This window comes from Trachurus japonicus, chromosome 7 (genome assembly GCF_045865225.1).
Source record: "Trachurus japonicus isolate A0001 chromosome 7, Traja_1.0".
Lineage (NCBI taxonomy): Eukaryota > Metazoa > Chordata > Actinopteri > Carangiformes > Carangidae > Trachurus > Trachurus japonicus.
Window position 1 is genome coordinate 14,089,313 of NC_140913.1, and position 27,400 is coordinate 14,116,712.

Genomic DNA, 27,400 nt, shown 5'->3' on the forward strand with positions numbered 1-27,400 from the left:
ATATTTTATGTATATTAGAGCTATCCCACCAGCAGAGGAGAAACTAAGACAAAATACTTTAAGGTTATGAATCGAATTTTCCCCATTCGACCATAGAGCCCTCTCTGTGCTGTCTGACTTACAGGCTCCATAACCAGTCACACTTTATTTCATCCAACCGATGGATAGTCAGTCATTACGAAGACCTGCATTTCATGAATATTCAATTCCAACTGAGTGCATTAAACCGCGCGCGCTCCTTTGCACCACAGTGGTTACAGTGGCTACAGGCCTAATTATGTTAAGGAGAGGGAACTCAGCTGGCAGATTTGAAGGTGCAGCTAAACTCTGTGTCCTCGGAGGACGATGTGCAAGACGTCTCTTATTTCAGAAATGTTCAGCCTCCTTTGTCTTTTTTATCGTAGCACATCCACAGGGGCAGTCCCAGTTTTCTTCTTTTAGGACAAATGAAAACTTCCTGGAGCTTTGTTGCCACAGTCTTTCTCCATTCATTAAATCAGCCCGAGGCATTTTGTTCTGCCTGCGGCGCGGCATTGGTCCTCGCCTGCTCCTCTCCCTCTCTTCATCATCTTCTGTTCTCCTCGCTCGTTTGATCACAAGCCGGGACGTTACATAATTTCTGACAAGTGTTCAGCCCTTTTATCAGGAGGAGTGGATTTGATTGGAGATGTAGGTGAACGGCTGTTTTGGGTCATCTGAGGTGATGCAGCCGGTGGCTTCCCTCAGACTAAGGGGAGGCCGATGTGTTCACGCAACACTAAAGATGAATGGTGTTAGATTCTTTAGGTCATCGTGAGTCTCCAGAGGTTAAAGCCTACACTTGAAATTCACATAGTGCTCATTAAAGTGTACTACTAAGAGGTATCTCTCCGTAACTGCTGCTGTAGCTCACATGAAAAGCTCATCAACCAGGGCAGTGGCTGTATAAGATGTGGGAAAGTGGACTTTAAAAAGAAGCCACGGTCTGTGATAGTTTGACTAAAAATAGAAATACTTAAGGGGAGATTATGTGAAGACTGTATGTCAGAGCAGCAGCCAGCGTAAAGGATTCGTCTCATGCTGCACTGTACATTCATCCTCCCTGTTTGTCCTCATCTCTGTCACTCCGTTTCTGCTTCAATGCCAATTTAAGCACAGACACACAAGCACAGAGTCTCACACACACACACACGTGTGCACACGCACACTCAATCACACAATGGTAAAACTGAGTTGGCGGATGAGGTGTCAGCATCACTTCGGAGACAGGTTGATGACAATCCAGCTGGAGTCACACTTTTAAAGGTCACACACACTCTTTTTTTCTATCTCTGTCTGTCTCTCTCTCACGCTCTCTCTCACTCTCACTCTCTTACACACACGCACACTTTAATTAAAAGCTGCAATCAAGCTGACTTCTGCATATATTAACACCTCTCACAGACGTGGCAATGTCGTCATCCCGCTGAAGTTATAAAAGTATTTAACTAATCTACACAACTTTCACTTTTGGACTGTTGGTTGTCAAAGAACATTTCACAAATGTGAAGAAAAAAAACTGTGAACACGACAATGAGAAAATGATTCATTCTAACATGTCAGTTAGTTCAGAGCGAAGAGAGAACGAAGACAGAAGACAGAGCTGTAGTTTACTCCATCGTGTCTAATTAGATAGAAGGACGTGTGGTTTGTACATCTGCACAGCTGTTACTATAAAACACTGACAGCACAGAAAGTTACTGTCAGAGTGACTGAGTTCTGTGTTAAAACTTCATCCTGTGCTTTAAAGTCCAGTTGCTTTATGCTGTTCTGCTAACCCTCTTCCCTCCCCCCCGGCCATGTGCATTCATTTTCAATGAAGCCGACGAGAAGGCAATCCATGAAGTGGATATATATCATAAATACACGTTTTACGATGTGTATATTTGTGTGGTCTTATTTGTCATGAACAAGAGATTACGGGGAGTGTTTGTGTTGTCGGGCCGTTGAGATAAGAGTTGAGACACCCTGTCAGAGGCGCTGATCTTGCAAGGTTTGTTTTTGGCTGAGAGATGCGAGGTGGAAGGCAGAGAGCCTCACTTTTCCCCGTAACGAGTCATTTCACCATCACAATTACTCTGAGGCTGTTTAATTTAGGTAAAAAAAATCTTTAAAGGGATAGTTCACCCTAGAATGATATTTCGCTCATTATCTACTCACCCTCATGTTGACTAAGGGCTGGAAGAAGTTTCAGAGTCCTCCGTCCCTTCTCTGAGTTACAGGGGGTCTTAGCGTAGCAGTGCATTTCAAGGCAACGGTTGTAAAGGGACACCAGAGCTCTTCGTAAAAAAACACACACAAAAAAACATCCAAATACCTCCATGATGCTCGTATGTAATGTCCGTCTTGTGCTGAAGCCCCAAATTGCGTAATTGTCCCGAAAAAAATTAAATAAGTCCACATTCCAAGCATGTTTGTAGCATTAGCTCTGTGTCTGTTGTCCGGTCTTTCCGCTGCCAGCGCGCATGCGCAACCAGACTGAGACTCGAGTCGGTCTCAGTGCGAACCTTGCGCATGCGCGCTGGCAGCGGAAGACCGGACAACAGACACAGAGCTAATGCTACAAACAAGCTTAAAATATAGACTTATTTAATTTTTTTCGGGACAATTACGCAATTTGGGGCTTCAGCACAAGACGGACATTACATACGAGCATCATGGAGGTATTTGGATGTTTTTTTGTGTGTGTTTTTTTACGAAGAGCTCTGGTGTCCCTTTACAACCGTTGCCTTGAAATGCACTGCTACGCTAAGACCCCCTGTAACTCAGAGAAGGGACGGAGGACTCTGAGACTTCTTCCAGCCCTTAGTCAACATGAGGGTGAGTAGATAATGAGCGAAATATCATTCTAGGGTGAACTATCCCTTTAAAAAGCATAGTTCCTCTTTAAGTCAGTGATTATATCCATTTTATTTAGATTTAGCATTTCTTTCCAGACAGGCAGATATAAGTCCTTTACCCTAGCAGCGGCCCCTACAGACCTTAAGGGTGGCAGTGGGCTTCAGCCATTAGGGAGCACTAAGATGTGCCTTAGCACATTTAATGGAAACGTCTTTATTAAATTAGGATTTTTCTCGTGTGTGCATTAATTAGATAATGCATAGCCCCTCCAACAGCCTGCTTTTAAATATAACTAATTTTAAATATGCCCGTATATCCCTGAAGAACCAGCCCCCTCCTGTGGGTCCTTAAGGGGGTGGAAGGTGGGGGGAGGGGGAGGGGAGCAGTTCTGAAAAGGAGGGAAAGTCAGAGCCATGAAAGGACAGCATCCTCCATCAGGCTCTAAGGGAGCAGTAAGGCAAAGTCACCATACATTACACACTTAATACTGTACTGAAGGGAAGTGAACCTGCCACACTCATCTGCCCACTTACCGAGCACCTTCACTTTGTCCTCGTTTTCTAATTCTGGACTTTTATCTAGTTAGACAAGGGATTTTCGCTCTGTTACTCTCTTTTCCATTTCTGTTTCATTCATCCTATTTCAAACAAAAGTTTCAGTGGATTAGAAACGTTAAGACCAAGAACTAATGACAAACAGTGTCATCATACAGAGGTTTGTAGCTCTGTGCGTATCTATCTATCCACGCCTCCACTCACCCACCCAGAAACTTTGAAATGAGAAAGATGGAGCTTCCTGTGAAGTTCTACTTCTGTACAGGTTTCACAAATAAGGGGTTCATCTTTGGGCTTATCATCATCACCACCATCACCACATGAGCCTATTCCACTGACTGTCATTTAACCTGTATTATTTCATTCTATGCAATTTTCCTAAAAAAAATTATGTACCTTCTTGTTGATATTTTACATTTGTAATTCTTGCAAAATTGAAACCTACTTGTCAAAATTTCAGAATCATCTCTTTAACTCAGTGTGGTCCTGATATCCATGATGTCACCCTTGCAAAAGAGATCTGGGACCTAAAAGTAATAATCACCTGGTAAAGAATAAAGATTTTTAAAAAAAAGAAAACATACAGGAAACTACTCCATGTAGCCTACTGTAAGAGCACAAAGACTGGCACAGAAAATATGTAGAAGCCTTTACAACAAGACATAGAAGCTGGTACATATTAAAACCATAAGCTGCTCCTACAGGCTGTAAATGGTTTTAATAGCACATTTGTATTAGACCAAAAATGTAAAAAAATATATATATATTTGAGGTTGTCACAGTGTTGTCATCAATCTGCTTTCATGTGTTTGACTCAGCTTATCATTATCATTTGCTTTGCCTTTCTAATTCAAAAATGAATGCTGTGAATTCTGAAAAAACATTTGTCTATTTTTCTGGATAATTAAATGTTTTCCTCAAGATCACATTTTGCAAGAACAAAGTGACTGAAAAATTGGAAGTGGAAACTATATAATCTTTTTTTGTGATTTTGATGTCCACACAGTTTTCAAAAGTGACTGGAAAAGCTTTAAAATTATTTCAACACAGTGGTAGCATTTCTTTTTTTTTATCACAGAAACTTTAGAGCAACTTCTCATGGGAAAGGCTTTTCTTTGCAGATTCTTCACTTATCTATCAAAATAAGCACCTGAGCCCTGAGAGCCCTGCAGCTCTGAAAAACAAATGTTTGTCAGCTGATCCATTCACAAGCTAGAGACACTAGCGACGACCGTTTGCTGCACTTCAGCTCTAAACACTCCCTCGATCTCCTGAGTCTGAGGATCCAGCCCAGCGGTATCAAAGCACTATGGGAGCGAGATACGGACTGACAGCATTGTCATATCAATTATCATCCCTACTAAAGATGTATCTCACTTAGGCTGAAGTGAACAGATAGGGCCTGCGCAAAGTCACTGTACAAATAATTGCTCGTCCATAGCTGCACCTGTCAAATACAGTTAACCGTGTGGGTTTCCGTCGACAGGGAGAAGGAAAAAGAACAGATAAGCTCCATTTAGTTTGGGAGGTGATGTGCTTTTAAATTGCAGTGGCAGCTGTAAAAGAAAGGAAGCCTGTGCTTCCACACCAAGGAAACAGAAAGTAAGATAAAGGAAAGCATCAGGCCGGAGAATATAATCTGAGTAGAAGTGTGTCAAGGCCATCGCGGCCATCTTTAATTTCAGGGGCGTAGTGACCCATTATCACACCGGCATGAAGTGTATATACAGTATAAGAAAACTATAAGGTGATTTGTTTTGCCCCTGGAAGACCACCGTATATTGTTCATTTAAAGGTGTTCAGAAAAGAAAATTGAATTTGATCCCACTGTGGGTCTTAACATTAGTGTAATAACTCATCTTTGAGACGATGTAGCCCATTTTGCCCTTTGTGCAAAATTCTATTTTCGAGTAAATCAAGGATGATTGTGGGGTAATTTTATTTCGCATTGGATAATGCAGGCACGCAAATTATGCGTCACGTTGCTCACGATTCATCAGCCAGTGATATTGGATCCGTCATCTGTCAATCAAACGTCTGAGACACACACACACACACCGAGCTCGGTCTCGTCCCAAACATTGAATATCCCGCCCGCTCGATAACGACCAACTCGTGCGGCAACTCGTGGAAACTCGTAGAAGGAGGCGCGACAAACAGGACAAACAGCCATTTCTGAACACCTTTAAAGGATGTATGATGTCTGTGTTCATTTGTATTCATTTTTGCAACATGTGCATACTTGATTGTCAAGAGGGTTTCTTCACATTTTTATGAAAAACATTTTCTGTTGTTTCTAGATTTTGCCGTTTATAATCAATCTCTGCGACCTGCAGAAATCGTGCTTTATTGTTTAGGGTTTATTTCCCTCTTTAGGTGTTTCTTGTTTTGAACCAAAATATCACACCAAATTCTCCGTATATATTTTGAAAATAAAGCTGCACAATTATCTGTAATGTAATTTCAGTGACAATATGGCCACAAGCAAAATCCATACCACAGGAGCTGCAGTTTTGTTGATGAAAGGGAAAATGTGTCACTTCATTGTTGTGCATTGCAAATATGCAAATCACAATTCTCAAGATGTTTTTTTGGTACAAGACCAAACAAACAGCACATCAGCAATTGTAATTTTTTCCAAGTGAAAATTAAGCTAAAATTACCATCACAATATCTGCCCATAGAATCACAATATGATGTTTTCTGCTTATCATTCAGCCCTCAGTGAAAACCTACTTGAAAATAAACCAGAATCTGATTTCCCGCCACTCATTATCTGGGGTCCACTTTTCTAAGTAGATAAAGTAATTTCATGTGCAAAATCCAAACTATACATATGACTATAAGCCAGGCCTTACTGTGTTGTGGCAGTCAGCATTGATCAGCTGCAGCAGCTGGCTCTCGAACTTCTCCAGGGATGGCTGGAGGGAGATGGTCAGTCTGTTCAGGGTGAAGGGCAGCATCTTGAGCAGCTGAGGCCTCAGCAGAGCGTCTCCTGGTGATGACAGCGCGAACATAGCATCAAGCCATCAGCATGTTATGACATTCACACACTTATTTCAGAGTCAGAGCGCTGCCAGGTTCCTCTTCCTCTTTAGCTCAGAGAAATTCTGCCCTGTTGGAGGAAAAACCACCATCTGGCACAATAAATATGTGAAACAAGTATTTTTCCATTTGTGACCCATTTGCACTGACCATCATCCAGAGAAAATTCATAATTGCATGCATCCCAGAAGTTCTGGAGACCTAAAAAGAAAGCAGTCAAGTGGAAAACACATGGTTTGATGCAGCATCACAGCCATGCTGCTGATTCCAGTCGAGTGTGTGTGCGCGCACGTGTGTGTGTGTATGTTATCGTCTCCTCTGTGCCACGGGGTTGGTTTCCATAAACAATCAGCTGCCTGTTTCACAGCAGTTTTATTGATGAATGTGCCTGCCTCACACCGGACTCCAGAGACAGTCCACCCCAAATGTTTCATGCCTGTAGAATTTGTGTTGAGACCTCACCCTTGACTTTAGTTGTTCTTTTCTAACAGAGCAGTATGATGGTGTCAGTCCGTGGCTGCTGGCAGTCTGGTATTCAGTTCCGTTTGATTTTTTTTGGACCAGGTAAAGCAAAGTGGCCTTTAAAATGTGGGGTCACAGAGGGGTAAGGCTGCTGCTATATAACTTGCTAATGAGAGTAAATAACACACCAGAAAACATCTTTGCTTATGGCTGAGTCCAAGAATAAAGGACTTATAAATCGTAACTTTTGAAAAGTGACCTTTCAACCATCATGCTTTGTAGAACTATTCTGGACATGCTTTGTTGCATTATCGCTCTTGTGACCAAATGTTTGTATGTGGGGAATACAGACAATCACAATGTATATATGCACATACAACCTATTTTGTTTTTGTTCAAGCTAAAGTTCAATAAACATATTCTTGAAAAAAGAATTTCAGGTGAAATAATAGTGAAAGAATATGAGATGTAAATGAGTGGCAGGGAGGATGTAAACAAATAAACAAACAGTTTAACACTAAACCTTACAAACCACACAAAATAAATTCAGTGAAGCATCATTTATTGTCACATTTCAGACTCCTTCATAGAGATTTCTATCCAGCTGGATAATGAAACGAAAGCCTTTTTTTTGGCAGGGCTTTGATTATGAATATATTTGATTAGAACTTTTCTGAGACAGCATCTTTGTCTAAATAACCGCTCCATTGATTTGTGGTAAGCAGCCTAATGCCAATCACTGGGATATTTACTCCACGGAGAGAGATACCAGTGCCTGTGTCAAACAACAAAAACTGTTTCCATTTGGACACTTGGCAAAAATTAAATCACAATCGATTGAAGAAAGCATCTCAGCCAATGGATGAAGTGGGAGAGCCTGTGAAGTCCACAATCAGCCCTTTCAGATGCACAGCAAAGAGAAAATGGCCATTGTGATTGTAATCTCGTCAAGAGTAATGTAGCCATCAAGCGTTTCATTGCAGCCCTTGTCTCTGGAGCGCAGACTCGGGCTGTTCTGAATGCAGCGTGAATATCAAGCCGGTGGCTGTGGTCTTAAAAGGCAGCTTAGGTCTCCGCTGCTCACAGCCCCAGAACATGAAGAGGATTAGCCTGCTACCATACCTCCCACTGACTCCCAATGATTATAGCTCTGCACTGTCAGACTTCATTACATTTCCCCTTAGAAACTTAGTTTCTAAGTACTGCAGACTTTTCAACTTCTGATGGAGCCGAGTTTCCAGAAAGACCAAAATTAAATATTAGGTGATGTTTGTCTGGTTTGTTATTTTGACAGCTGGAGACATAAAACATGAAAATACATTTGCTTACATATTGTGACATCCACACTTTTCTTTCAGTAATAACATGAGGAAATATTTTTTTTTTTACTTTTTTACAATTTGAGGCACATTCTTGTTGTTCATGTTGTGTTTCTTCTTCTTCTTCTTGCAACTTTCATCAAAATATACTGTAGCCCCAATAATTTAGAAATGTTTGTACAATTAAATCCAGTGCAAATGATGAAGTCCATCACACATCAACAAAAACTGTAAAACTTATTAAACCTTTCTCCTCCCATACCTTTTGCTCAATTGACACCAAATTTGCTACTCTTCATCTCCAGACTGTCCTCCACAACAATACCAATACTGGCTTAGTACATTTGTGAAGCTGTTTGCTGTTGTTCTTGTTCATCTTCCTCTCCCTCTTGATTTTGTTGTTTTTCTCATTGTTCTTGTTGCCTTTCTTCTTGTTCTTCATCTTCTTCTTCTTGTCCAGTAAACACAGAGTGGAGATGGAAACATCAGCCCACTTACATGTGTGTCAAACTCCAACACAGTTTGTTTTGTCTGACAGCAGCTCACATTGGAGGAATAAGTGAAAGGGCAGCAGAACTTCACACAGACAGTAAAATCTCCTCAAAACTGTTGTGTCTTGTGTGTTCAGGCTGCAATTTGAACCAGAAAGGAAAAGAAATGGAGGGAAGATGTGAAAGATGAGCAGTAAGGCTTGTTAAGGAGCAGAGACAGTTGGAGCAGAGTGAAGATTACAGGACAGAGGTGAACTTATTTGGAAAAGTTGGGAGAGTTTGTTGCTTGTTGTGGCTGAAAGTCAGTGTGCCTGGCCTGATGTGTGATTTCACTGTCCCGACATAAAACACATTTACTGAGTTTCTATTTTTAACCTGATTATTTATCAATCCGTTCTTAAATCAGCAGAGACGAGATGAATGAAGATAGACTCTCTTATTCAACCATGATGTGAACTTTACCTGTTGGAGAAGCTGTGAGACCAGGAATGTTCTCATCTCCAGAGACGAGGACGTTCTCCGGGAGGAGGTGCATCATGGACGCTAGTGCAGGATGTCTTCTGACCACACAGTCCAAATGGGCACCGTCAATAGTCTTGAAGACAGTGCTGTCTGCAAAAAGAGACACGTAACATAAGTATGTGGAATATTTCATGTGAATTTCATTTGTACTTCTGGCTCAGACATGATATTCCCTCACCACTCCTCGTCCACACAGAGGTCTCATCCATCTACCTGCTGCATCACGGTTTAATATTTCCCCAGAAGCATCGAGTCACCTGACAACATGACACCTAACACGCAATCACTCCCATTTTTCAATATTCCATTTGGCTGCTGGTGACCTAGGTGCAATGTTCCATTACAGCGTGAGCATCGTTTTCCAGCGCTAAACTGAAATGACAACCACTCTCTGCTCGGAAAAAACGCGCCCCATCGGACAAGCACTGCGGCGAGGACGAGGCAAGAGGTATGAGCAATGGGGTAGATGTCGTCATCTTTCAAGCAGGTCATCCGGTGACAAGTGACGACCCGCGACACCTACCGTCTACACAAAGCACAGCCCATTTGGAAGGTGAGCAATGTGGTGTTTGATGCGCCGCGTATGTTGGCTTCCTTCAAGCCTGAACGGCATTACAATCTTTCACTGTGACAGGGTTAATGATTGTACCTTCACCAGCATCAGTGACAATCAATACAGGAAGCCGCGCTCGCTCTCATAGGCTGTTTCAGTGAGCCGCCGGTGGACAATGTGAAGGTGAGTCGTTACAGATAATGAAATGGGAGCATTTGACTGATGGGTTCATAATTATCACAGTAAACAGCCGTATGACGATAACAGCTTATGGTCGCTTCCCACTCAGCAGCACAGCAGTTCTCTACAAACAACAGAAAAGTTTTCAAACTAAAACTACAGACATGTAGCTACTGTTAAAAGGGATAGTTCACCCAAAATTCAAATTTCACTCATTATCTACTCACCCTCATGTCGACTAAGGGCTGGGAGAAGTTTCAGAGTCCTCCGTGCCTTCTCTGAGTTACAGCGGGGCTCTGTGGAGCACTGCATGTCCATATGACAGTTATGAACGGAGCTCACTTTTCTTCGTCCAAAAAGACACACCAAAAAACATCCAAATACCTCCATAGTGCTCATCTGTAATGTCCTTCTGCTCTTCCTGGTCCGTCCAAATCTCGCGATTTGCATTGACACCCAGTTCACGGCTCCGCAAATCACGCAAGATTCCGGCAGAGCAACACTGGGAGCTTCCGCTACAAACAAGCTTAAAACATATACTTATTTAATTTTTTTCGGAACAATTTCATGTTGGGGCTTCAATACAAGAGGGACATTACAGACGAGCACTATGGAGGTATTTGGATGTTTTTTGGTGTGTCTTTTTGGACGAAGAAAAGTGAGCTCCGTTCGCAACTGTCATATGGACATGCAGTGCTGCACGGAGCCCCACTGTAACTCAGAGAAGGCACGGAGGACTTCTCCCAACCCTTAGTCGACATGAGGGTGAGTAGATAATGAGAAATTAAATGAAATTATGAAATTTGAATTTTGGGTGAACTATCCCTTTAACACTAATTTCACTGCTATCTGAGCACAGACAGTTAGATGTACAATACATCAGCAGCCCCCAAATTTCTTTGCATTAGGGACCGGTTTCAGAAAGACACATTTCTCATGGCTCAGTTGTGGAGGGGGGGTCAGGGATTGCAACAAGTTTATTGGCGTGTAATTACTGCACAAATTGCCTTTTATCGTGATTGTTGGATTTTAAAGATAAAAGAAAATACACGAGTAAGTCATCCTTTCTGTGTAGCCCAGTAACTGTGCATGACCCCAAGGCTGAAGACAACTGCAATACATCTCTTCGCCAACAGTTTTACCTCAAAGTTGATTAGATTTCGATTAGTAGCATAGTAAAGAGCTACAGGAGGTATAAGACCTTTACATTTTAATTTGATTAGAGAGTTAACAGGGGGAAACATATGCAAAGACGAGTTAATGCAACAGAGAGTCAATGTGTTCATCTGACAAACGACAGTACCGGTGGTCTGTTCATTAACTTGTGGGGTCAGGATGGGTGGTTTGGAAGAACAAACCTCCACCAAGGTTTAGTTGCTCCAAACTAAACTGTAACAGCTGCAAATCAGAAAAGTTACATGTGAGTAATACTGGGATTTGTTTTGACATTTTTGATGGATGGTGTAGAGATCGTTGAGGCCCTCCAGGGGTGGAGTCAGATATTGTAACCCAAACGTAAGGGCACAAAAAAGGAAACCATCAAATTTTGCATCATTTAGCTGTCAGGTGACCTACAGTATAGGGCCCTAGGATTTCCAATGATTGGTCAATTAAAGCAGAATCTATTTTTAACGCGGAATATCGTGGAATTTGACAAAATGTGAGTGAAATGCTGTTTTTGTGTGGAAGAGGAATGTATGTCTGGGGAAAAATTGCACAGAGGGAAGCAAATCTGGGTGGCACTGGAGGAATTGGACCCAAATGCAGACACGAAAGAGGAGGACAGGTATGGTAGAATGAAGAAAGAAGAAACTACTTACCAGGACACAAAAGAATGCGCAGGAACATGGGATGAACACAGACAAACCAAAAAAGGGCAATGGGAACGGACCAAGATAAAATACACAAGGGAGAAACAGGACACAGGTGGGGCAATCAAACACAGGTGAGACACATGAGGTAATTAGAGGAGGGAGAGCACAGGAAGACAGGACAAGCAACTTCAAAATAAAACAGTACCAGCACAACATAAACTGAAGACAACAGAGAAGCCATGACAATTGACCTATGGCTAAGCCACGCCCCCAAACGCGATGAGCCAATCACAGTGCGCACAGCTAGCCCATACACTCGGACATTCTCTGCTTCCACGTCCATTGAAATGCATTGCAGTTAGTCAGTTTTCATTCGTTTTTATATGTTTTTTCTTGACATTTTAAGTTTAAAATGGTCAAACGGTGTGCATGGGGTACATGCAACTCCGACACTAGGTATCCCGAGAGGCTGGGCCACGGGGTGGATTGTTTTACCTTTTCCCAAGCCACATCTCAACCGAGAGAAGTGTCTGCTCTGGATAAAGTTATGCGGTAGACCACAACACCAACTAAACGTGGATAAAATTAACAAGGATGTCTACATCTGTTCTAAGTTAAATCAACAACGTATTTGAGGCAACATATTGTCAGAGATGTTTAGATGTTAGCCAGTATCACAACTAAGCATAAAGTCCGCTAGCTTAATGCTAACGTATAATGTTAAACTCCATAGACAGGCTAACAGAAATTAGCCCGTCGCTATCGGCGTTTCGCAGCAACCGACAGCCATAGCAGTAAAGCTAAGTGAAGTTTTGGTGACTTCGAGATGATATTTAATCTTTCTGTCTCCAAAAATCATCAATTGCCTCCTGTGAAATGTCTCCTACTGTGACAGCTGCCATAGCAACTGTCACCGAATGTTGACTGTTTGTCCGAGTGAGTGGAGGGGGCGGGGCTTAGCCATAGGTCAATTACCAAAGTCTTGTAACTTGTAAACGTCAGCTTTTAAAAACTTCAGTGGATTTTTTTCTTTTACAAACCAGAAGAAAAAAGTAGTTTCACACCCGGGATGTCAACATTAAAGTTCTTTTGCAATGTGGAAACCAGTCTATTCAGATGTTACCAAATGGCAGCGCTGTGAATTTTTCACAGACACATTTAAGATGTGTTGTTTTAAGAAACACAGGTAACATATTTTTAATAAAAGCAGCAACACCACAAAGAAATGGATCAGCTGTGCAGTATGGCTGGAAGTAAAACAGATTTTATGACAATCCATTTGAAATAAATCTCTATCTCAGGGACTTGAGAGTCCCGTGAATGAATTTCCTCTTTTCCGATCAAATAAAACAATAAAATCAGGCAAAGCTAATGCGTTCACAGGAAGGACGCAGAGAACTTCTATTGTAGACAGCTTTCATCCATTTTCAGGGCAGACCCAGCACCTTTATCTTTAATGTCAGTGAGAGGGACCGAGAGGGAAAGAAGATGATGGAGTGTATCACTGTGCTCTCCTCCCACCCTGTCCACGACTCAATGCTGCCAACTCCTTCAACTGCGACTCTCTCTAACAGTTAACTGACTACAAAAAAAGTGCTTACGTCTAAAGCCAAAAAAAAAAAAGGAAAAAAAAAAAGGAAAATGGTTTTGGGGAATTCTCTGAGGTTGCAGCTCAGCTTCAACTCTGTTCTACAAACATTTTCAGTGGCGACAGCAGCTTTCATTGAAAAGGTGTCTCTTAGCATGAAACGCATAAAAAAAGGAGTAGGGTGGGTGTGAAGGGAGAGAAAAAGAGGGAGGAATCAAACATAGAACTTTCTTGACACAGATGGTGCCCAGGTGTCTGCAACTTTTTCATCATTTATTTCTTGTTATTCATTATGCATCAAGCTTGGGTTTCAGTCAGATGCTGTGCATAGATTAGAAAACTACCCCAAAAAATGTCCTTACAGCAGTGGTGTGGTACCTCAGAGTCAGTTGAGCAGCCGCTTGGCAAGAGATGTGAAACTAAGCAAGTCGGGGGAAAAAAAACCCAAATAAGAAGGAAAAAAAAAATGGCTCAGCATCAGAAAAACAGAGGCAGTGGCTCTGGGAGAAGGTTGAGTTGGAAAGAAGAAAGACATAAAGATGAGATGGATGATTTTCCAGAAAGGGTTTTACGGCCAACTGCGGCGTGTGAGTGAAGGGATCTGGTGACTTGCAACAATCGTTTGTTTCGTTTGGTACTGAGCAATAGCTGCTTTGGTACCTGTGCACGTAAATTCGGGGATACTGATACCAAGTCCATCATCGGTTTTGAATCAGCTTTGGCGGTGGTGGTGAAAATCATAGATACAGTAAGAGGGGGTTTAAGAACTTGATGATGCCAAGAAACCATAATAGTTCATTGTTGACGAAGTTGTGAATAATGTAATAACAAAAACACATAAATCCATAAAACACATTCAGAAAGGGAAGAAGTTGTGAATCCAAGCAACACAGCATCAAAGCTCCACGCCTCTAGGGGGAGCTCTAACTAGAGCTTTGACCGAGCCCACAACCTCCGAGGCTGAAGTATGAAGAAGCAGAATTTGCAGTTCCTCTACTGCCCACTAGAGTGTCTCTCCAACAGTGAGTCAGTTCCGTGCATCGTTTCTGTATTTGCAGCGCATCTGCTGTTCATGTTTTTGTTTTGTCTTTCTGCATCACGTTTTTTGTATGCAATATTAAGCTATCGTTTTGGACTTTCAAAAGTGTTTTTAAATCTGCATAATTTCTCCTGATAAAAGAGTGAAGGGCCGTTGCCGATGTTTGCCTTTGTTGGCCTGCGTATGAAGCTGAGGTATAAGTAAAGGTGCAAAAGCCACAAGAGGGGAAAAGTGTTGCTCAACTTCATTATGTTTGTTGGAAATTTGAGGTTCACCCAAACAGCAATAAAGCCTGGCGTAGGTGGTTGAAAAACAAACACATGTGTGGGATGCCTCAGAGACAGATATGCAGAGAAGACACTGGCAAACATCTTTATCTTGGCCACAAAGACGCTTTTTGGTTTATCGGTGAGTGAATTAGTTGTGGCTTTACCTTACTGTCCCCCACATAAAGACATAAGCAATAAATTAATGCATCGTGGTGCTGCCTCAAATTAAGATATGTTAATGTGAACACAATGGGCCATCTGTGTGTCCTCTCGTCATACTGAAAGGGCCCCAGAGGAGCCCTTCGTCCTTCTCACTCCGTTTTCTCTTCCCTCTTCTCCATCACCCTCTTTCCCCCCAATTTGCTGAGAGGATGCTCAGATGAAGCCAGTGAGCTCACTGCTTCTCCTCATTCATCTTTCCTCTTCTTATTTTTTGCGTCCCACCCTTTAAAGCTTTTAAAGGCCCCGAGGCAACTTCCCCTCATCTGTCTTCCCTCCTTTTTCCCATTTCCTGCCTTTTGACCCCGACTCCAGTTCTGGAAAATAGCAAAGTTTTGACTCGTCTGCCACCACCACTCTATTTCTTCTGTCTCTATCTACACTTCTCCCTTTTCTGTTACTAATTCAGACCAACTCCAACTTCTATTTCTTCATTTGGGTTTTTCTCCACTGGTGTCTACATGTCACTAACACTACATTACTAAACATTTCATTCATTAGATTTTCCATTAACTGACTTCTTCAAGGGCATGTGTTTTTATAGTTATGATCTGTTGATAACCAGAACAATTCAGCACAAACCTAGGAGGGGGTAACTGTTAGCTTCATTCACATTTCTTCAAAGGTCGCTGTCACTGATCATTGTTGAAGTAAATCATAAAGAATTTACTGTATTTGGGAACCCCCTATTTTATACATTACCCTTAGAAATTTTGGAATTTTGAAAGTTATTTTTCTTCACATCTAATAGGTGAATGAAGGAGGGAAATGTTAGGGATGCTAAATGGGAGACTGTTTAGAATAGTAAATAGTAAATAGTTATAAATAGTAAGAGTTTGGAGGATATATTGTGAGAAAAATATGACTCCTGAACTACTACTACTAAAAATTGTATCCACTGTTAATTTTCATTGTGTTTAACAACTAATAGTTTATTAATCATTAATCAATTTCTACCCATGAATATTTATAAGTTTATAATCCTTTTTGTTGAATCTGTGCACTGGTTGATCTATTCACTGTATGTAGAACTATCTTTAAATCAATACTTATACATTACTCAGTTGGGTCACTCAGACAGTTAGAGAAAAATACATGTTGAAATACAAAAACATACATTTTTAACTAGGGTAATTTAGTTGGGAACCTCACTTTGAGAGAGGCTGCACTGCCTCTTCTCCTCTATTCATGTGTCCATGCCCAGGGGGGAAGTGTATGTGTCTTTTGTGTGTGTGCGTGTGTGTGTAGCCGTGCCAGTGGCAGAGCGCCTGGCGAGGCAGTAGAACACAGAAATCCATGTTATTTGGCATCCACCAATATATATGTATACCCTCGCTGTGTGTGTGTCCCTACCCTGCAACCAATTACATCCCCGTACACACCACACTACACATTTACTCAGGAAGCATGCAAACAGCCTGGCAGTGGCACCTCTTAGCAATGAGTTACATGTTTCCAGTGTTGCACTGTTGTCAGCGCTGCAACAGTCAGCACAGATCTGCAGGTTCTACTGTGGAGTCAATAAATAAATTCATGCACACGAATATAGTCCTGTCCTTTTAAATTAATTTAAATTTATATATATACTATATATATATACACAGTATATGACTGTTCTGAAAAATGATTCTGTATTTTTCTCACCCCGTCAACAAATGTGTAACTCCCAATGCTTCTCCACATCCCCCTTGTAGGGATGAGACTGTCTTTGAGTCTCACAGCTGGATTTACACAGTGACACCACTCAGTCAAAAAGTGGTTCTGAGAAGTGGGTGGAGCTTATCAATTAGAAGGTCAGAGGAGATGGAGATTGTTTTTTGCAGAGTTTAAAACATGTCTGGAACTTGGATTTGCCCATAACTATCATCATCTACAGCCCAGACTGCGTGATGTGAATGTGCTGTGTACAGCATCAAGCTTTACCCATATCCAACAACAGCATATTTCAAGTGCATAATGTGACTGAGCTGGAATCTGACTGTCAACAATCATTAAATCTCATATCCCTTAAATTATTGCCCATCATTCTCTGTCAGCTACCAATAATGATCGCATGTGACTGATGCAGCAAGTGGCACTTGCCAATCTGACTCAGTGACATTTGAGCTGCAGCTCCCACAGACAAGAGGAGACTGTTTATCCGTCTTTATTTCTGCTGTGAGAGGAAACAGCTGAACATATTCTCTGTGCAAAATGTTGCATAAAAACACATTCATGTGGTGGCAAAGCACGAAGTCTCCTCTCTGACCCTGTTTTCATTCTATCAGCTTTTTGCTCAATGTTGTGATGCAGCAAACAATCCTCAGTGGAGTGTAAAGACAAAGACCACATCTCGCACTGCAAACAGCGGAGAGGATGCCCACCCACCTGATTTATTCCTGGGGACAGAACACAATCACTGGCCTTGGAACAGAAAATCAGCTCCATTGTGTAAATGGCAGGGCTGAGGTTTATTTGCTCATGTCAGGAAAGTTCAGTATGTTCCCAGAGTACATCTTGTTAAAGACACATTCAGATGCAGCTGAAGGTTTAAGGCATCAGAGACACAGGAGGACTGATGCTATCTTGTGCCATAGCCTGTCAGTCTATATCAGCGTCTTTCCACAAGGGTTTTATATGATGGCCGACAAGGGCAAACACGCTGCAACGGCCCAAAACACTTCCATTACGACAAACAAGCTACAAATTCAGGCACACTGCAGAAATAAAAACACATAAATCCAACAGACAAAAACACTGCATACCGCAGACAACACAGCAGAAAGAGCTCCAGGCCTCAAGGGGGACAAAGTTTTTATTGTTAAGGCTCCTGAATAATAACAACCTACACTCGCAAGTATTGTGGTGTAGTTCCTCTAGTGTTTGTGTTTATTTGTGAACCTAAATGAACCGAAACTGTGTTCAGTGCAGGGCGGCTGACACATAGAGAGGACCGGAGCCAGCTGACCCTGACGTGCAGGGAATACTGTCTGCAGGGGAAGCGAAGAGGTTCAGGTCAGGCCTGCTTCCTGTTGTACCGAAGGCGCTCAGGTTGAGCAGCTCTTTAAGCCCAAAGCTTCTTTGGTAATTCAATCTCTTCAATACAAAACTTATGAATGTACCTGTTCTACCAGTGTTATGGCACAGTGAACGTCTGCTTGGCTCATCTTCATCGGTGAGAATGCCATTCACTGCCCCAAAGAGCAGCGCACACCACAGGGTTGCCTCTGTGTGTTTTATGTGTTGGTTTGGTGCCGCCGTGATGTCACTGTAATGTGAAACAAATCACCATCTTCAACCAAAATTAGCAGGTACAAGCAAATCTATACATCCAAATAGACTGCAGTAAGTAATATAAATTCCCAAATGTGGAAAATCATACAGAAGTGCATCAGAAACTGAAGATGTTGGTTTGTAGGAGAAGGAAAGATTTATTAACTACACTATTGTTTCTTGTTAGCAAGTATGTTGATACCGCACTAACAGGGTCATTTATAGTGACCATGGACGTTCAGGATGAGCTGCATGAACCACACATGCTGATAAAACATGTGTGGACCCATCCATGTGTACAGACACCCAGCGCATTGTAAACAGAGCAGCATGTGTGTTTCTATCTGCGCCTCAAGCCGGCAGCTTGTTTCAGGTCTGCGAGGAAACACGCTCCAGTGTTAAGGATGATGGCATGTGATGCTTGCCATCGCTTTAATACGGCAGGCATTTTGAAATACAGCGATTCATAGTGTAAATTTACTCACTTTTATTCAATTCAACTCTTGACCTTAACTCCGTTTGCAGCTCATCAAGAAATAATGAAAATATAATTCTTATCTGGAGCCACAGTATTTTCAAAAACAAAGTCGGGGGAACTGCATAATGTGGAATTTGTAATGAATAAAGAATAAAAATAAAATGTCTGCCTCTGGGGCATGTTTTCTTATTATAATTCCCTCACACAATCAGACGTGAATGACCACTATGAGGAAATGTACTTATTTCTGTAGCACAAAACAGTTTTAGATATTTGTTTCACTGCACAAACTCACACTCAGAGTGCTTCACATCAAGCAGCAGACACAGGGACTGTGTGTCCCCGTCACAGTGGATGAGAATGAAAGTGATGTGAAGAAATGAAAAAAGGGTTCTGACCATAAAAGAGAAGCAGACAGAGAAGAGAGAGAGTGGCAGCGGTGCGGCCCTTCAAACAGAAAGCCAGCGTTCCACTAAACAACAGGCATGTAGTTAATAATTCAGAGAGCATAAGAGTCCGTTTGAGAGAAGGTTTTCTAATATTCATGTGACATGATAGCCGAGACAGGAACTCCTGCTCTCGCTGGGCACAGTGTTATTCATACTGTGAGGCACTAAAGTATTTTGTAATTCATAGTCTTGGTTTTAGGCCAAGCGAGGACATATCTAGACCGATCCACAGCTTCAGCGGCGAACCCAATAATTCGAAAAGATTTGTTCTAAAAGTCTAAACTGATGTTGGTCTAATACCCAGAGATAATCCACTCAATAGTTTTAAAAATCCCCAAAGCAAATCTCCACGAATCTCAACCTTCAGTTAGATCCTACTTCATTCGTTAGACATTGTACATGTAACCGCTGCCAATGAAGGAGATCTTTAAAGATCACTCTGACAACCTGGGACTCTACGTGCTCAAAGAAAACAGTTCAAAGGTAAAACTGAGAAATAACCAGAGCCGGCCTTAAGGCGAAGAAAAGACGAAGAAGTTTAAGGTTGCTGGTTGCATGTCTACACTTTCACCTGAAACTAGCTGGGTTTTTGGGTTTTTTTTTTTTTGGTGGAGGGGGGGTTATGCATTGTTTAACCGACCTTACAACTGCGCCAACAGCAGGACACAGTCACGATTTGTTTTCCTAAACTTTGACTTTTCTCATTTTCTTTATATTTAGGCCACATCTGTGAGTCACGGTTTCCAGAGAAAATGTCTTGGTTCGAAATTAAAATATATATTTACTTATTCACGTGTGAAACTATATTGAAACTATAGTTAAAGGTGTCAGTTTTATTTGACACAGCTGGCAGGCTCAGGCTCAGGCTCAGGCACCGAAACAAAAACTGACACAAATGACATTCTGCAGCCGTGACGCAAACACGTCCACTGTGGCCTTAGAGTGACTACATCTAATAAATGTCTGAGAACTAGAGTGTGTAAAGGTTCTTACAGTCAGTTGTATCTCTCAGCAGGGGGTGGAGGAGGCTCCTCGGGGATCCATGGTGTAGATTCAGCCTGGGAAATCGAAATAAACCTGAGAGAGTCTCATAACATAACGTAACATAACAACAGCAACAACATTCTGCTAACATTTCACTCTAGGGTCTTAAACTAGTATCACTAAATCAAATTACCCCCTGGCCATCATGTGTATACCTGCTCTGTAGCTCTGCGGGTGTATAATAAAAACAGGGATAATTAACACAGCTACATTTCTGCTCCACGTTATAATTAAATCTTAGCAGGTTTATCTATGTACAACCAAAAGAGATGACAGTCCCAGAATGATACCCCCCCCACTACAGCTACACCTGTCCTTCAACCATCTTCTCATGCGAAACATCATTAATCCCTGACTGGTGTAATTAGGAATGGGCTAATCACCTTCTGTCCCCATCAGCAGCCTGAGCATCTGGCCTGTTGATAAAAAGCTCCAGGACTGTGAAGCCTCGGCCCAGGGCCTGCTGGGAGCCGTCTGGCCTGGGTGACAAAGACACCAGCTCCAGGATCAGCACCGTGCTGGGCAACCGCAGAGATGTATGGAAGTACAGGACCTGGTGAGACACGAACAGGACAATATCAATTCTAATCTCTTGGGCATGCAGCTTGGATCCTGTCTAGTGCCAAACAACAAGACCTTGTATAGAGTCCCTGCAGCGACAGTGATGACTTTTAATTAAGCTAAAGTTGTTATGCAATCAAATGGCAAATTGTGGTATTTCGCCAATATTTTGTTATGATATGCTAGTGCTATTCCCCTCTGAGTCCGTCTAACCAGAGGGGAATAGCACTAGCATATCATAACAAAATATTGGTGAAATGAACGAGTTTCGCGGCAGATAATGTGTTATTTAGGCTGCATTGCGTGCCCTGTGTATTCGCATTATATGGATATACGCGGCTCTCGGCTGGAGCTAATTTCGAAACGACTTGTAATGACACCAAAGTTATCTGGGTGAGTAAATGATCTATTTTATGTTAGAAATAAGGTCCAGATTGTAAAAACGGTAATTATCCTTTAACAAGTTAATGGTTTCCCCAGAAACCTAATTAGATCTGTTTCAAATGCCCAAGCCACAGAAATGACCACTCACTATAAATATACACATATTCAATAACATCCATGTCAATACCAAAGTATTATATATCATACAGTATATATTATATAATCATCAAGAGTGAGTGATTGAATGTGTCTGATGCTGCACAGCGGAAATGGCTGAAACTCAAATGAAAACTTTTCACTAACTTCCATTTTTGAAGCGATAAAGAAACAATAGACAAATCACAGGTTATTCTTTAATTAGTCCATGATAAAGATCAACAGGAAACAGACGGAGCGTCCACTATACTAACATCCTCTGAATATCCACCTCTCCTACTTCATTTCATTTTAATGCGATTGATTCTCTGTGGTCATGCCGTACACAGTTACGCCAATCTCCATGTTGCGTGTTTATCTGAGAAGGATGAGCCAAATATCTGGGGTTGAAAGAAGGTCCGACACCCCCTGATGTCTGTCCCCCCCGTTGAGGAGACACTCTGGGATTACGTAGGGAGGTCTGACCTCGCTATTTTTACACAAGTTCACAGGGAGACCGTCGAGCAGTCTGTTTGTAGTCAGTGCCAGGTAGGTGTCATTGTTTCCAGACGCTGATCTGCCATTCAAATTGGAAATAATGTCCTACCTACAGCAAAGCCACGCTGATTTACATGCACAAAGGCCTGAATATGCTAAAGAGACCCACAAATTCTCTGTGATCCATTTGTCTCAAAGCACAATGCAGCCTGTTATTTCTCAAAACAATAAAGAAGAACATGACAGTGTCAAACAGGAAAAAATGACTTAAGTAGACATGTGCTACCTTGAAATACAGAACCAATTTCTCCCAGCCCACTGTGCCATAGCCTGTTCATCTTTAGACCCAGCTATCAGCCACAACAGAGCCATATATTCAAATTCAGAAGCTCAGAGGCATTCCCATTTCGGCAACATCAGTCTTTTATCACGGGGCACGGTGAGTTTAAATTACTACTTTTCCCAAAAGCAAACACTGCTGAATACAAATGGAAAACCTGGGAGGCACAGATAGTCGTCTAGCCGTGTTTTGATTTAGCTATTTGTCTGCTTGCTTGTTTTCATGTGTCCGCTGGACTTTGCCTTGCCGACAAGGACGTTAGGATTCACAAGACACAAACTAGTGCGCGCCTGTGTGTGTGTCAAGTAAACAAGTGTCCTGCTGGAAGTGATTCAGCGTTAACACATTTTGGTTCATGGCTTTGTCGATGTGGGCCCATGACAGAGCAGGATGAGAAACGCAGTCTGAGAACTGATGCTGTGAATTTGTGGGGAAGTTTTCATCACTTGATTTTCAATGGAAACTTTTTTCTCCAATCTAATCTGACAAATGGATGGCAGAGGTAATGCACAGGTTTACCAGGTACTGAGCGTTTACCAGGTACTGAGCCAGGTACTGAGCGTTTAGTCCGTTTGCTGAGCTGCAATTCAGACAGAAATTGTTGCAGCACCAAACACTGGCTGAGCTGATAAAGTAAAAATATCCTGCATCCCAAGATGCATGTGATTCAGTATCCACAGACGGAAAACTTTACTTTCTCTCAGTTTATTTATTTATTTCGCTCCAACCTTAACTCCCAAATCAAAGCCTCATCTTTGAATGAACTTCTCTTGAACCTATCCAGAGCTGTATAAACAAGCACAGCAGTGGATGGGTGGGGGAGGGGCCCATATTTTCTGTCATGTTCACCCAAATTTCATCCCCCCCTGTAATAATGTTGAATTTGCATTGTGGTCAAAGACGTAGTCCCCAGTCTCAGAGCAATCACAGCATGGACATTGTTCATGATAGATTTCCAATTCAAAGGTAGAATTCCTTTTTCATCTGCCTCGCTGCTTTGATACACCTTCAAACTGATTCAGTTCCAATCTCATGCAAAAAACTAAATATATATATATATAAAGCACCGTCCCCGTAGACCAAATATCTCTCTTCCTCGATTTGCAATGATTCAGATTTACAGATGGATGTAGTCAATGCTGAGGAAAACAGCGACGGCTGGTCATGAATATTTTGAGACTGACAAGTTGAAGGGTGGATAAAATAGTGTCAAGTGTTCTGAATAAATTTGTTCAATCTGCATTTGTCTCCGATATAGACCTGATTCTTTGCCTTTTTCATATCTTATTCCAGCTGATGTGCCTTGTTTTTTATTTGCTGATTCAGAGCAGGGGAGTGCAGGACGATGGTGCTTCACATGTAAGTGGAGTGTCAATCAACTAGCTGCACCAAACATCCTCAGGCTGCACTCAGTCAAACTGCTAAGTCCCTTTCTGCACCCTGGGCATGGAATGAGCTTTACCTTTAACACAACTTCCTTCTTTGAATACTTAAAGACCTTTTACCAACTGCCCTAAAGGAAACGTGTTGCTGTTTTACATAATCCACTTCACTTATATCCTGCGTTTTTTAACTATTTCCCTTACCCATATTCTATGTATTGTATGTGTTTTAATGTGATTGTTTTTTGTTTGTTTGTTTGATGTTTCTTTGTTTTTTTCGTAACACTATGTACAAAGTCATGTGTATAATATCATGGTTCACAGTAAACTTTTTCCACTGCTACAGTTTTTTTTTTTTTTTACACATATAATGTAATCTTTAAACTAAATTACTGTGACTTTATTCCCACTGACTGTCCTTCACACCCATAGAAAGAAAGAGGGAGAGAAATGTAAACTTAAATGTACAAGTTTTTGTGTGGTTTACATAAAATGTGACAAACTCTAATTGCTGTTAAAACTGAGTTACTTTTTTTATTCATTATTGTCATTTTATCCATATCTTTATGTGTCATAAATTGAAATATGGACTGATAGGATAAATGTTTTGGACCATTAGATCTTTCTTTGTAGAATGTGTAAGTATTTTGTGACTGACCGGTACATGTGGTGAATCCTCTGTGGCTGCAGCTGCTCTATGGGTCTTTCTTCAGTTTTGGCTGCATGTAATAATAGTTTAATTTGATATTATAAATCAATTTACTTCAAAACACAAAGAAGATTCAATCCAGTAAGTAAGACCACACTTGAATGTGTATCTTCACATTATTTGACTTGCATGTTACATTGCAAAGACAAAGTATTTCACAGTATATGGAGCCTTTTATGTCATATTGGTCTATTTTGTCATCACAAGGTTTTAAAATTCTGTGTTATGTTTTTTAGAAACCTGCCTTGGGACTGCGGCTGAAATTTAGCAGTTGTGCTAAGTCCGGCACATTTACACTGGTACTTAATGCGTCAGTGTTGATGAATGTGCACTGTCCCAATTCAATAAATAAAGAAATGAAATGAAATGAAATTTTCACAGGAGAGTCTGTATGCACCTATAACACCTGTCTATTAGCTCTTTGTTATTTACTGTTTTTACTTTTACTTTCAGTCCTGAGTCTATCGCCTGTTTGACTGTGATTGAAATTGAGCGACTAAGCAGAGATATTCTGGTTTAATTTGGTCATATTTTTTTAATTTGTTTTTCCTCTTTTACTGTTGTGAATGTGTGCTGCTTGAATGCAAACACAGTGTCTTTTGAAAAATTTGTATTCACAAAAAAAAAAAAAAAAACACAGACACACACACACAAGGAAGAAATAAAGATGGAGCCACAACACAATAACTCATGTATTTTAATATCCTTCCTTCACTAATCTTAATAGTGTGTTGTTGTGGGAATGCACTGCAGTTTTGCACTAATAGGAAACGAGGCCCAGGCATCAGCTGAGTTTTGGATATTTTTAGATCACTGACTGATTAAATGCAAACGTCTGAGTTAATTAAGAAATTGTGAGAAAAAACATTGTTCTAAATTCTGTTACTGGTAAATCCCTAATTATGGAAATTAAATTGTTTACACATTCAAATATTCAGCTCTTGCAGTTGTCTCAGTTTGTCTGGGCAGAGTTTCAGATTTGTATCATTTCAGCACCAACAGAAGCATTAGGCTACGTAGAGACAGTGTCACAAGTTCAGAGCAGAGAACAGCCTCATCGGAACAATGGCGGACGCAACATATGTCGGACCTAATGAGAGGTTACTCCGCAGCGACTGTCAACAAAGCAGTAATTGATTATTCCCTCCAACAGTTTGAGTAAAGATGGACGAGCAGCGACAGGGTGACATTAAAATATCATCAGCAACAGAGGCATCACTGTCACGATCAACAACCAGCCTGTCTGCAGCTGCTGGGGCTTTCACTAAGATGCAGTTGTGGGTAAATAAATGACAGGAAACTGGGCATTATTCTAAAATTGGATTTAAATGTTACTTCACACATGGAGAAGGTCGCCAACAGCTCGCACAAAGGATGCTGAAAAACGTTTTTCATCATCATTAGCAGGACATTGTGTTGAGTTGTGAGTCTTCTATTGTCTAGACCAGCTTTTATTGGTTGCTCGTAATATTCACTAAATATTATCTTTATTTTTCATGTTTATTGTCCTGTTTTACATTTTCAATTCTTCAAATGTTGCAACTATACTCTTGTAAAATTACATCTTTATTTTGCTAATTTCATGAGTTGTGTGTTAGAAGTGTAACTAAAGGTTAACAAACGACATATGTACATGTATTTATACATACAAAGATTTAGTACTAATGGTTAGTAAGCGTGTTAATAGATGTTCACTTATACCCTTCATGATTATCAATTCATCATTAGCTCAGGTAAGATAAGATAAGATGAGTCTTTATTGTCTCCCTTGGGAGAAATTCATTTTGGACAGACCAGAGAGACTCCAGGCGCCACAAATATACATACAAAGTTAACACTTTAGTTCAATGAGCGATATGTAAGACTGTGGCCAAAACTGTTGCTGCAGTCAAATTTAAAACACTGCAGTGTGTTGTCCCTGCCACCCCTTGCCATACATTTCTAACATATAGCTCCTTTAAACACTTAATAGATGATGGATTCAGCATTTATAAATGAAGTATTATATCTATTTCAAACCAGTTAGGTGATATAAAGGAGATATGATTTAGATGTATAGTTATACAGTGATTTAGACATGTACTAATGGCTGGTGATGTTTTCTTAAGTGTGAAAAAACACACTATAGATTAATGTGTATACTAACTTACAAAGGTTTTATGTTATAATTTGCATGTGACCTGCAGATGTAAATTAGCTCTGAGCTATCTATGCATCAAATGGTAAAATGTATGTTTCATTTTGTATATGACCCCTTTATAAATAAAAAAGAGTATATCAACAAGATATTGTGCAATGAATTCATGGAGTCCCACTTCCGGCAGCTGGTGCTAAACATGCCATTAATATTCTCACGGTGCTATCAGCGTGCAAGAGCCGACGCTAATTCTTCCTGTCCCCTTGAGATGGACATTCGAATGCTCGACTTGTGGGCAACTGGGCGAGCGCTGAAGGAGGAATCACGGGCATTGCACAAAACAAAGAGGCTGCAAATGAGCATTGGTTTTGCATAGCGAGGTCCAGAGCACCAGGAGTGTAATTGACGGGACCCTGTTGTTCGACCCCTGGAGGTTTCCCAACGGAAAAGAAAACAGGGCATTTCCATTTAGCTGTCACTCTGGCTGGGATGCAGGAAGTGCTGGTGTCAGCTACCTGAGTCTTAGATAATAGACCTGCTCCACATGTCTGCATGCCTGTCTTAGATATTCACATTGTACATGGAACTGTGAGTAGGGAAGATGAAGAAAAGTTGTCTGCATGAAAAAGAAAAGCACATGAATGCACCTCCATTATATAAGTGCACCTCCACTGTAACTCGCAGCTGCTACTGTATAACTGCTGTGTGTTGCCTGAGCTCCTGCAGTCATGTGAAGCAAAGCAAGCACATGCACTGGGGAAGATTCTTGGCTTGTTATGCTTTGATACTAGTTTTGGCAGCAGAGCCAACGCCTTGAGGTGGAGGAGAGAGCTAGTGAGGGAGAGAGAGCGATACAGTAAGTCATTTGACAGGCACAGAACCAGGGGGTATCAGCATCACACATCCACTCACTGTGAAATCCTCTGACTGTCACCAGCACAGGAGAGATGAGAGATGACTGTGTGGATAATAGAAAGGCAGAGAAAATTACAGTATGCATGAGCGTGACAGTTTAATTAAATGGACTCTCAACTAGGGATGGGCATTTCAAGCTAAAGCACTATTCGAAAATCACCGAAAACTAATCGATTATTTTTCGAATATTCGGAGGAGCGGT

At 41.2% G+C, this 27,400-nt stretch overlaps 1 protein-coding gene across 2 annotated transcripts in view; it reads right to left on the reverse strand.

The window, feature by feature from the left end:
* Positions 1-20,743, reverse strand: part of nphp4 (nephronophthisis 4) — a 158,108-nt gene extending 137,365 nt beyond the window's left edge. For both annotated transcript variants that reach the window (XM_085781361.1, XM_085781360.1), the window contains exons 1-4: positions 20,521-20,743; positions 20,087-20,151; positions 9,193-9,342; positions 6,272-6,408 (exon numbers count right to left, since the gene is read on the reverse strand). In XM_085781361.1, the coding sequence (XP_085637487.1) occupies positions 6,272-6,408; positions 9,193-9,268 (213 nt within the window). In that variant the 5' untranslated portion in view covers positions 9,269-9,342; positions 20,087-20,151; positions 20,521-20,743. The remainder of the gene's footprint in view (positions 1-6,271; positions 6,409-9,192; positions 9,343-20,086; positions 20,152-20,520) is intronic.
* Positions 20,744-27,400: the final 6,657 nt, after the last annotated feature.